The 12198-nt window shown below is 55.2% G+C and overlaps 1 protein-coding gene across 10 annotated transcripts in view; it reads left to right on the top strand.

The window, feature by feature from the left end:
• Positions 1-3476: 3476 nt before the first annotated feature.
• MIGA2 (mitoguardin 2) overlaps positions 3477-12198 on the top strand; it is a 28062-nt gene continuing 19340 nt past the window's right edge. For 4 of the 10 annotated variants that reach the window (XM_028484229.1, XM_028484228.1, XM_055082495.1 and 1 more), the window contains exons 1-6: positions 3610-3814; positions 6318-6483; positions 7419-7629; positions 9294-9406; positions 10341-10458; positions 10881-10990. In XM_028484229.1, coding sequence (XP_028340030.1) covers positions 3771-3814; positions 6318-6483; positions 7419-7629; positions 9294-9406; positions 10341-10458; positions 10881-10990 — 762 coding nt within the window. In that variant the 5' untranslated portion in view covers positions 3610-3770. The other 6 variants (XM_055082498.1, XM_055082496.1, XM_028484234.2 and 3 more) reach the window with 6 other exon arrangements.

Genomic DNA, 12198 nt, shown 5'->3' with positions numbered 1-12198 from the left:
GCGCGCGCGCCTGGCCCAGCCGCAGCCGCCTCTGTCGCGCTTGCCCGAGCGCGCAGGGAGGGGCGCCGGCCGCGGGGGAGGAGCCGCCGGGGGGGAGGAGCCGCCGGGGGGCGGGGCGGGGCGGAGGGGGCCCGCTTGAGGCTGCTCGCGGCTGCCCCCTACGGCCGCCGCCGGGCCGGCCTCTCTCGCTTCCTCGCCCTGTGGCCCCCGCCCATTTGTGCCTCTTCCCTTTGTCGATTCGCATCCTCCTGGCCTGCTGGGCCCTCTGGCTCCCTGTTTCTCGGCGTCTTTTGACCTGGATCTTTCTGTGCCGACCATCACCACCACCTTGACCCCTCTAGCCTCCCCCCCCACTTCTGCCCCGACCTTGGTGACACTGACAATTGAGCCAGGGGATAGGCTGTTTGGCCCCGGGAAACCCTCTGGTTCTCCAAAGTTGGGGGAGGGTGTGTGGAGGAGTTAAGGGGAAGGAAGGAGAAGAGAAAGAGGGGCTTCCGTTCAGCCCAGGTGGAGGAACGTGCTACCCCCCAGGCCTGCACATGTGCTGACCTTGAACCAGCTTCTCACAGCCCCAAACAGGCAAAAGGATGGCCTGCACATACATTTCCCCCCCTCCCATGGGGCTTGGAAGGGGCTTATTACCTGTTTCCACTGCTCCCCGCTCTCTACCTCTAGACTTCATCTTCTTACCCAGTGGAGAGCTCTGTTCCTGAACTGGTACCCTTTCCTCTCTGGCTCTGTCCCCTGGATTCCTGGCTTCGATTATCTCCCTGCACTTATACCAGTTCCCCATCTTCTACCCCAGCCTGTCTGTCCAGAGTGAGCTTCAAGTCATCTGGAGGTTTATGAAAAATCCCTGGGCCCACTCCCAGCCCTGGTTCTCTCAGTTCAGGTGGAGCCCGGCAAGTGGAGTCTTGAAAAGCTTCCAGGTGACTTAAATGTGCACCACAGGTTCAGAACTAACTGATCTGCATTATTATCTACATGGAGCCATCATCAACTTTTGTGTCACTCACACACCTGCAGTTCATCATCTCTATGTGTTTCTTTGTGTGTTTCTATGTGTTCCCTACGTACTTCTATTTGTATTGATCACTGACTTATTTACCAGTGTCTGTCTGTAGCTGACTATATCATTTATTTAGCCAGCATACAATCATATCATCTTTCAACAGCCATAAGTCAATGTAGTTACATGTTCATTCATTCAATAACCACATTGAGCAAGGTTAAAGAAAAAAATATTCATGATACTTGTTAAAGACTGTAAGGAAGACTTTATTCAAGAGAGCCTAGTTCGGGGGGTTTTGCAGTAGGGAGGAGAGATTGGTCTCAAGTCCATATACAACAAGGACAAGTGGAAATTTATAGACAACGAGCAGAGTGGGGTTGTCAGTGGATGGAAAATGACGAAGTGGGAACATCAAGGCTAGTGAGATTCTTGCTGAAGGCAGGCTAGGGGGATAAGATATTGAGGATGGAGGATGAAGAATTTGATCAAATATGGAGGGTGATCAGATACCCAGGGTTGGGGATTTTACTAAACTGACCCTGCAGAATTCTTGCTGAAACTGGACTCTACAAGATGGAAGCTCAAGGTTGCACCTAGTCAAGCAGAGGGCTGGCTCATGGGAGCCTGACTCTGGTTTGGTCAAGGAGAAAGACCTTATCGTCACCAACTATGTGCCAGGGGCTGTTCTAGGTGCCATGGATGCAGCAGTGAACAAAACAAGGCTCTTCCCCTTTTGGATAAACAGATATATAACAGGTCAGATCCTGGGAAGAAAAACAACAGGGTAAAGGAGAGAGAGAGAGAGAGAGAGAGAGTAGGTGCTAGTTACTCCTGATCTTGTAGCTGTCCCAGTCCGTATGTTGCATCTATTTATCTAGCTTTCTACTTGGCTATTGCAGTTTTTCTAATAGCAATGGCCAAAATGTCCTAAGACCATGCCAGGCCCCCCACTGAGCACTTTGAAGTGAATAATCACTTAAGGTCCTCGTAAAAGCGCAGAAACCATCATTCTCCTCATTTTAGGAGGCTAAGGTTTAGAGAAGTTAAGTGATTTGCCCAAGGACACAGGGGAGGAAGCAGTGAATTTGGCCCCAGATGCAGGCAGTTCAGTGGTGGAGCCTGCTCTCCTTTGCTCTGGCTGCCACTTCCTTGGCTCATCAGCTACCACTCTCCCCTCTCTTTGCCACCTTGAGTCAAAGATGCCAGGTTTGGGGACTTCCCTGATGGTCCAGTGGTTAAGACTCTGTGCTTCCACTGCAGGGGGCACAGGTTCGATCCTTGGTCTGGGAATCAAGATCCCACATGATGTGGGGTATGACCAAAAAAAAAACAAACAACATGCCAGGTTCGCTCTTGCCTCTGGATCACACAGCCCATGCTGTTCCTGAACACTCCTTCCTCTTCTCTCTGCCCAGCTAACTCTTAGTCATCCTTAGGTTTCTGTTTGGACGTCACTTTCTTTCGGGAGTCTCTCACCTCCCCATGGGAGCGCAGGTGTCCCTGGGAATCCCCATATTCCTGAGTTTCCACCATTAGAGCAATATCACATAAGACTGTAATTATCTTAATTATATGTATCTTGTCCACTACTGCGCTCCCAAGTCCAGCCAAAGGGCTGGCACACAGAAATATTAGTTGTTGATGCCAAAGGGCTGGCACACAGAAATATTAGTTGTTGATGAATGAAAGAATGTGACCTTATTGATAATTACATTAAAAAAACTTAGATGTGTCCAGTTCTTTGGTTATGAAAGGGCTGCCACACTGTTTTCTTATGATCAGCACCAAAGCCCTGTTACTCAGGCAAGGCAAGAATTCCATTCCCATTTTACAGAGGGGTAAACTGAGTAAACCCCATAAAGCTGATGTGGCAGAACTTGATTCCAACTCAGGTCGGCCTGATTCCAAACCCAGTGTTTAGTGCAAGGCACAGTGAACCGAATCACTTGATGCCAACTCTTAGGGAGACAACGTCTCGTAGGGGAGGCGTGGCACTTCTGCAAACAACCCCAGAAAGTGGAGAATGGCAAGTGCTTAGGAAGATGCTGTAGGAAGTTAGAGGCGGTGGCGTTAGAAAGTGGGCGCTCGAAGGGCGGGAAGAACTTGTCCGTGTGGGCACCAGTGGAGGCAGAGGAACCAAATGTGAGAGCTTAGACCACCGGCGATTCCTTCCACAAAGCGCCTTTCGAAACCTGTTTGCTCCGCCTTATCCCTTTAAGAGTGGCCCCGCCTCACTCAGCCACCCGGGTCAATCTAATCTCGATGGCCAATCACAGGAGAGAAAAAAAAAAAATCACTTCCGCGCCTCAACCGCACTTAGGGGGCGGAACAGAGGGAGAAGGGAGGGTGAGACAATATTAGTCACGTGACCCACCCAATTGCACAGAGGCTGGGGCGGTGCAGAGGAGTTCGGCGACACTCATTGGCCAAAGAAATGTTGGCCCTGCGTGAGGCCGCGCCCCCCGTGGCCCCGAGGTTGGTTGCGCGGGCGCCGGGGAAGGAGACGCTGTCCTTCCGCAGCGATGGGATCCTGGGTGAGTGGCGGCGGTCCGGGCTGAGCCCGCGGAGCAGGCGGGCGGCGCGGCAAGGTCCGGGACTGAGGCTTGCAGCGGGCGGGAGCCGTGCCTGAGCGGGGAACTGGGTAGGGTTGCAGGTGTCCCAGCTCAGCCGGACTAGAAGGGCCAGCGTTGGAAAGAGCAGGTACTCGGGCCGTGGGCGGCGCGAGAGGTGGAACGGAAGGTACCCGGTCAGTAGGAAGATGCCCGGGCCTGGAACATTGCAGAGATCGGAGCAGGGGCGCAGGTACTGGACCCGGGCTGGGCAAGTACCGGGATGGAAAGAGCGGGTGCGCGGGCTGTGGAAGGCGGCGGCAGTGGGCACCTGGACGACCCTCAAGGATGTTCCGGTGGTCGGGGCAAGAGAGGAGGGGGCCTGACCAGGGCATGCGCAAGGAATTGTCTGGGATGGAAAGAGCAGATTCTGAAGAAGGGGGTTATTGCTGAGGTCCAGCGTGGGAGTGCTCAGTGCCGGTCCGGGTCAGACTGCTGAGGTGTCCCACCGGTGTGGAATGAACGGAGACTGGGCAGAGGGGACATTGCTGGGGTCAAGGCGGCATGAAGGGTGCTCAGGCTAGAGTCATTTACGCGGTGGTTCAGAGCAGGGGAGGAGGTGTCCGGGATGGAAAGCGTGGGCATCCAAGCTGAGAGGTTGTGAGTGCCCAGGTAGGGGTGGAATGAAGAGGTTACTGCCCAAGGTTACAGGGCAGGAGAGGTGACTTTCCCAGGTGGGGACGACATTAGGAGTGTCCACGTGGTGGGGGACATTGCCATGGTCTTGTCATCACAGAGAAGAGGTGGAGGCTTCTCTCATTCAGCCCTGGGTCGTGCCAGGAGGAAGGATGGGGTACGGTTGGGCTGGATCTGGATCCATCCCTGGAGTGAAGCTGTCTTGGGGTGGGTGTCATTACCTGGCACCTGCCACTCTTCCTCAGTCGGGGCAGCAGAGGCTGCTCTTGACTTTCCTGCAGGTAAATGCCAAGCCTTGGCATCTCCCAGAGCTGAGGTCATATCCCAGCTTGGCCATTTACTCAGTGACCTCGGTAGGGTTGATTACCTTTTGGAGCCCCAGTTTCCCCATCATTGAGATAAACAGTGCTTGCCTTGAGGGTTCCGTGGGTGACTAGACTTAAAACCCCCCATGGAGAGCCTGTTCCAAGCCTGGCCTGTTAAAGTAAGTGCTTGGGAAATAGTAGCTGCTGATCTTCTGATGTTCTTGTCTTCCCTCGTTCATTCTGAGGCTTGGGCCAAGTTGGGGGTGGTGCTGAGAGAGCTGGCTTGTGACCACTGGAGGTCACATCACTCAATTTGTAGCCTCCTGGCAGGATGTCCCCTACCCTTGACAACATGAGTTTCTTCAGCCCTAGAACATTTGTCTGCCTGCCGCTCTTACACACACACACACACACACACACACACACACACACACACACAGACACACACACACAGTCTTAGAGCTAACTGATAGGATCATTCATCCTTCCCACTCACTGAGGATAAGCCGTTTCTTGTGCCAGTCCAGTGACTTTGGCCGCCATCCCAGGTAGACAGGGTCCATCTGGCCTTCGTGTTCATTTTGTTTGAAGTCCCCGGAGACCTTGAAGACATCCTTGGCCTTGGTGGTGGTGGTCGGGGAGCTCTCTGCAGGATCTTGGGGACTGGGTTATATGTGCTCACACCACTTATTCACTGGCCTTGGAATGGGCCGTGGAGTACCCTGGGTGGTCTCAGAAGGCCCCAGGGGAATGTTGCCCTTGGAGTCTGTAGTTCTGCTGAGGCTCCCACTTCCCGCTCCATGTCAAATTTGGCGAAAGGGTTGTGTTGAGCACAGAGTCGAAAGTCCGTTAGATCTTGGTCCAAGTCCTGACTCCACCTGGTACCAGCTGTGTGACTTTGGACTCCTGACTTAGCTTTTCTGAGCCTCAGGTTCCTCGTTGGAAATTGGCAGGGGTGTGTGAGGTAGATTTCATCTACTTCATAGAATTGTAATGATTCAATGAAATAATGTATGTAAGGAACTCTGCACAGAATACCCACATAAGGTGTAGTAGCTGTTATTATTTGAGGAAATACCCTGCTGTTTTCGTAATACGTCCACAGGAAGTACAACATTCTTGGTTTTGTGGGAGGTGGAAAAGATGCAACGGTTCTCACTCAGGTGCCTGACCCTTTAGAGGCCTAAGGTTTTTGCTTATCACGTGGGCCATGGGTTTAAAATGATTGAGAAAGTGTGGTATAAAGCCCCAAGTTTGAGAGCGACCTATCCATCTCCCAGGCTCTGGGTCCGCACGTGGGCCAGCGGGCCAGACACTGCCTTCTACTCCCAGGGCTCAAGGTGGGCAGAAAGTCTGTGGGGCATTTGGCTACCTTCCTGCTGGCAGGTACAGAAGGCAGGGGCCTGGTTCCAGGCCTCGCATTCCACATGTGGGCTTTGCTCCCACCTCAGCCCCCAGAGCACTCTTGTGTGTGTTTCTTTTTCTTTTTCTTTTTTTGCGGTACGCGGGCCTCTTACTGTTGTGGCCTCTCCCGTTGCGGAGCACAGGCTCCGGACGCGCAGGCTCAGCGGCCATGGCTCACGGGCCCAGCCGCTCCGCGGCATGTGGGATTCTCCCAGACCAGGGCACGAACCCACGTCCCCTGCATCGGCAGGCAGACTCTCAACCACTGCGCCACCAGGGAAGTCCTTGTGTGTGTTTCTTTATGCTCACATGCACACACCCTTGTGGCTGACTTGGTCGTCTGTCTCTCAGCTCTGTGGAGGGACCTTCTGGTATGTGTGTCCCTGTCCTTTCGGGGCGTGGATGGTGCCCGGGACCCAGCCAGCAACCAATTGAAGACGATCTCCCTGGAAGCTCTCGGCCCCGAGGGCTCTCGCCTGGGGTGCCGATCCTGCCATGGCATTCCGGAGGACTGAGGGTATGTCCATGATCCAGGCCCTGGCCATGACGGTGGCAGAGATCCCCGTGTTCCTTTACACGACGTTTGGGCAGGTAAAGATCAGGGCGGGTTGTGGTCCTGCCCTTTACCCCTCTGGTCCCTGAAACACTGAGCCACTCATCCCAGGGTCCCTCAGCATCCAGGAAAGTTGGGCCCTCGTGATTGCTCTCCCAGGCAATCCTCTTTGAGTGGAGTAAGGAGGACTGGGTTAGGAGTCTGGGGTCCCAGGCCCGGTCTCCACCCCAGGCCTATGTGGACTCTTGACCTCAGTTTCTCAGTTTATAAAAGAGGTCAGTAATGCCTGCCGACTTTAAATGTTTGTGGCTGACCAGTCCTCTCGACACTTCCTGAAGCTCTGCCCTGTGGGATGCAGCCTCACTCGAGGGGCTCCCAGTCCAGCAGGCAGAGTGAGGGTGGGGCAGGGGAGTGTACAGACGGACCATCGGGTAAGGTGAATGTCATTGTCTCTGAAGAGTGGAGAAGTGGGGTGGGCAGACCTGAGTTCCGTTTCTGCCTCTCTGTCACCTTAAGCATGCGTCCTAACCTGTGTGAGCTTCAGATGCCTCACCTGGAAAGTGATGGGCATTCGGACGGGTAACACAGGTGAAATCCTGGTGCAGTAGCTGGCATAGGTGCTCAGTCACTGCAGCTGGTAGACTCCTGACCGATGGTGTTGGGGACACCATGATCTCCTGGCCTTGTCATTTTGCCATCCCCCGTCCCCCTCTTTTACATCTCTGTGATCTAGGTTTCAGAGGCCAAGGCCCCCAATTCGCACCCCCACAGCCCCCTGCAGGTGGCTGCATCTCAGTCATTCCTGGTCAAGGAGGTATCCCCTGGGGGCCTGATGCATTCCCTGCCCCTCACGTGTTCCTCAGGGAGATGTAACTGGCTGCCTCCCTCTTTTCTTGCAGTCTGCCTTCTCCCAGCTGCGGTTGACACCAGGCCTGCGGAAGGTCCTCTTTGCCACGGCCCTGGGGACTGTGGCCTTGGCCCTGGCCGCCCACCAGCTGAAGAGGCGACGGCGGAAGAAGAAGCAGGTCGGCCCCGAGATGGGAGGCGAGCATCTGGGCACAGTGCCCCTCCCCATCCTCATGGCCAGGAAGGTCCCGTCAGTGAAGAAAGGTAGGTGTGAGGTGGTGGGGAAGGGCCTGACCTGGAGTTGCGTCTCAGCTGGACCCCTATTAGCTGAGATCTTGGGCTAGTGACATCCTGTCTTCAAGCTGAGTCCCTTTCACCTGGGAAGCAAGTCATTGTAAGGATTTGCTGGGTGATGTGGCCAGATGCACATGTCATTGGAAGCGATGGTTCTCATGATCTGAGGACCCTTTGGGAGCACCGGCTCCAGAGTGGGCTGGTGGGGTGCAGCTCCTCCGTCCAGCGATGGGAGTCCCCTGGCTCAGGAGCAGGAAGGGCCAGATGGTTCCTGAGCCTTTTGGTATTCTCACCATCCCCCTCTTTTTCTCTTTGCATACAGTAAGATTCACCCTTTTCTGAGTTTTGACAAACACTTATAGTCATACAGTCACTGCCGCAATCAAGAGCTGTTGCTCTAAATCCCCCCAGGGCCACTGGTAGTCAGTCCCTTTCCCCTTCCCCCAGCTCCTGGCAGCCACTGACCTGTTTTGTGTCTGCTGGTGTGGCTTTAAAAGCCTCTTATGGTCCCGTTAATCTTGTAACCCGGTAACCCAGTGTTTGCCCTATACAGATCGCTCTCCAAGGCAAGGAGTCCTCAAAGGCTCTCATGTTGGAAGAAACTTGTTTTAAGAGGCAAAATCTCCTGTGACAGTGACTTTTTAAAAAAAATTTATTTATTTTTGGTGGCGTTGGGTCTTCGTTGCTGTGCGCAGGCCTTCTCTAGTTGCGGCGAGCGGGGGCTACTCTTCGTTGCGGTGCGCGGGCTCCTCAGTGCGGTGGCTTCTCTTGTTGCGGAGCATAGATTCTAGGCGCGCGGGCTTCAGTAGTTGTGGCACGTGGGCTCCGTAGTTGTGGCTCGTGGGCTCTAGAGCGCAGGCTCAGTAGTTGTGGCGCACTGGCTTAGTTGCCCCGCGGCATGTGGGATCTTCCCGGACCAGGGCCCGAACCCATGTCCCCTGCGTTGGCAGGAGGATTCTTAACCACTGCGCCACCAGGGAAGCCCGACAGTGACTTTTAATTATGAATTATGATTGCAAAAGGGAAGTTTTTGTCTTTTCAATTGGACAGAGAAGTTTCTAGACTAGTCTAGAACAAGACCACGAGACATGCTGGCACAGCTGGCTTTCCATTCTGCATTGGCCCCACTGGAACCCTGGAGTCGTTTCTGGACTAACCTCTTGCTTGCCTGCTTTGTACCAGCACCATCTCTGGTTCCACCTTATTTTGCCTTCCCTACTTTTCTCACTTAAAAGAACCAAAACAAAACTATGTATTTTGAAAAGTTGGTACCTCAAATCCTTTTTCAAAGGAGGAGAATTCCAGATCAGTCAGTCAATCAGCAACACAGGGGAAGCCGAGTCAGGAGGTAGAAGTGGCTGGGCCTCATTCTCAGACTTAACCCAGCAGATCCAGGCCCCTCCGGGCCGGGCCCTGCGCCGCGTAACAGGGATACGGAAGTGAACAGGACAAGGGGCAGGGGCCCAGCCCTCTGCTGCTAGGTGCACGCCCTGGGGGTGCTCTGCTGTCACCCTGACTTAGAAGTTCAGGACAGACGCCCAGATGAGGACGGGGAGAGGGGTCCGGAGCGGGCAACAGCCGTGCAAAGGCTGGGTGGAAAGCTGGCATGACCCCTCTCCTCCTGTTCCTCACAGGCTACTCCAGCCGGAGGGTCCAGAGCCCCGGTAGCAAGAGCAACGACACTCTGAGCGGCATCTCCTCCATCGAGCCCAGCAAGCACTCGGGCTCCTCCCACAGCTTGGCCTCGGTGAGGGTAGCAGGGTGCCTGTCACGGCCTTGGGGCTCCGGTCTCTGCCCTCGGGGGCTTCTGGGCTGGTAGGAAGATGGGAGAAGAGGTTCCGTCCATTCATTCGTTGGTTCATTCACTCATCCATCCGTGCAGACTTTCAGAGATTGTCAGTGATCACTGTGTGCCGGGCATTGGTGAGGGAAAGGTGGATAAATGCGGAAGGGAAGCTTTGATCTCTTGGGAAAGATGCTTAGCCGTGAAAGTGCATTCATTCATTCATTCACTCATTCATCAGACACTGAACAAGCACCGGCTTTATGTCAGGGACTACTGGCGCTGAGTATGTAGAGATAAATAAGGCAAAGAGAAGCTTATTTTCTCTTGGGGAATGGTTTTTGGCTCCTTCACTCGTCTGGCTGTTCATTCATCCAGCAAGCGCTGAGCCCCAGCTCTGAGCCGGCCACTGCCCTGGGGACCCAGGCACGAGCAAGAGCCAGCTCTGCTCCCGCCTGGCAGGCAGGTGGCCACTCGTGTGGGAGAGACGTGTGGGTGCGACCGGGCCCTGCCGGCCCGTGTGTAATGGGTGCTCCTTGAGTCCTTCCTGTCCCACTCGTAGTGGAGCCCCGGAGCAGGGAGGGGGTCATGCCTTTTGGCAGTGGAGCTCAGGGTGGGTTTCGTAGGAGGCTGCAGCTTCCTGGGCTGGGCATTGGCCTCAGTGTTTCCTCCTGCTTTGGCCATTTCTGTGACCCGTGTTCAGGCGCTTGGAGTTGGCGGAAGCAGGCTGTGCCGAGGGCTCGGCCACTGCGGCCCGGGGCTGGCTTCAGGGATGGTATTGCAGAGGGCACGTGGCGTGTGGTGAGGGGCGGGGGTTGGGGGGAGGCTCAGGGGTCCGCAAAGGGTCTGGGAAGGCCTCATCCCTTATTCTCGGGTTTTTGCACTACTTGGCACCCAGATGGTAGTGGTGAACTCATCCAGCCCCGTGGCTGCATGCTCGGGGCCATGGGACACCAGAGGGATGGAGGAGTCCGTGACCACCAGCAGCGGCAATGCTGAGAGCCTCTACATGCAAGGTACGGGCCAGGAGGCCGGCCTTGGGCCCCCCCCTGCCCAGCGCCCGCCCCATCCCTGCAGCCGAAGCAGGGTAGTGGGGAGCGGGGCCTCCTCCCGGGAGCCTGGGCTGGGTTTTCTGGGTGCTGCTTGCAACCAGTTCCAAAACCACCCACCCCAGATCCCCGGCTCAACGGTTTCCAGCCATTTCTGGACCGGGCAGAGTCTCCAGGAACAGATCTGGCCTGAACGAAGGCCTGCAAGCTGGCCAGCCCTGAAAAAGGGGTCAGGGCCTGGCCCACACGGCCCTGGCTGTTCCCATCCTTCCGGGCTCTCCTGCCTCCTCGCTCTTCTGAGTCCCCTCTTGAGTGGTGGGGGGCACGGCTGCTCTCCCTCCGCTGGGGGCCTGACACCCTTCTCTCCCATCTCCCCCGCCCCCACTCAGGCATGGAGCTCTTTGAGGAAGCTCTGCAGAAGTGGGAACAGGCGCTGAGCGTGGGGCAGAGGGGGGACGGCCTCCGGAACCCCGAGGCCGCTTCAGAGGCGCTGTCTGAGGTAGGCGGCCCTCCCCCGGGTCTCTCCTACCCCCGGCCACCGAGAAGGCTGGTGGGGTGGCCGGTGGCGGGCCACGCTTGGGAGGCGTCTAGCAGCGCCGCCTTCTGCCAGCCCATCACGTCCTCCTGGATGGGAGCTTCCCCTTGACCAGGATGTTGACCCAGCTAAGTAAGAAAGTTCACGTAAGGTGCATTAGCCCATGCCTGGTACTTGGTAATTACTCAGTAAACCACACTGGTGATTACAGCCTGATCCTGACTACATTAAAGAAAATATGGGGGGCTTCCCTGGTGACACAGTGGTTAAGAATCCGCCTGCCAATGCAGGGGGACACGGGTTTGAGTCCTGGTCCGTGAAGACCCCACATGCCGCGGAGCAGCTAAGCCCATGTGCCGCAACTACTGAGCCTGCGCTCTAGAGCCCACGTTGCCACCACTACTGAAGCCCGCGTGCCTAGAGTCTGTGCTCCGCAACAAGAGAAGCCCCCATTCACTGCAACTAGAGAAAGCCCGCGCGCAACAACGAAGACCCAACACAGCCAAAAAAAAAAAATGGGGACTTCCCTGGCGGTCCAGTGGGTAAGACCCCACACTTCCACTGCAGAGGGCATGTGTTTGATCCTTGGTCGGGGAACTAAGATCCCGCATGCCTCTTGGCCAAAAAAAAAAAAAAAGGCATTCTTGAAGGGCTGGAGGGAAATAGCCTGTGTTCATCCAAGTGGGTAAGACCCCACACTTCCACTGCAGAGGGCATGTGTTTGATCCTTGGTCGGGGAACTAAGATCCCGCATGCCTCTTGGCCAAAAAAAAAAAAAAAAAATGCATTCTTGAAGGGCTGGAGGGAAATAGCCTGTGTTCATCCAAATTTTCTATAAGTGAATATTTATCTCAATATCAGAAAAGAGAAATAAAGTGGAAAAGCCAAAATAAAATTTTTTGTGTGCAGAGCACACCAAATATATGTCCTAGGATGAATTGTTTTGTAATAGTTAAAAAAGATGAAAACCTGGAGACTGTAAGTGCCCATCAGTAGGGGTCTGGAATACTAGGCAGCCTTTATGGTGGCGTAGTGGTTAAGAATCCGCCTGCCTGGTGGCGCAGTGGTTAAGAATCCCCCTGCCAACGCAGGGAATATGGGTTCGTGCCCTGGTCCAGGAAGATCCCACATGCCGCGGAGCAACTAAGCCCGTGCGCCACAACTACTGAGCC

The sequence above is a fragment of the Physeter macrocephalus genome, unplaced genomic scaffold (assembly GCF_002837175.3).
Source record: "Physeter macrocephalus isolate SW-GA unplaced genomic scaffold, ASM283717v5 random_148, whole genome shotgun sequence".
Classification (NCBI taxonomy): Eukaryota; Metazoa; Chordata; class Mammalia; order Artiodactyla; family Physeteridae; genus Physeter; species Physeter macrocephalus.
Note: the sequence above shows the minus strand (reverse complement) of the source record. Positions and strands in the feature narration are given on the sequence as shown.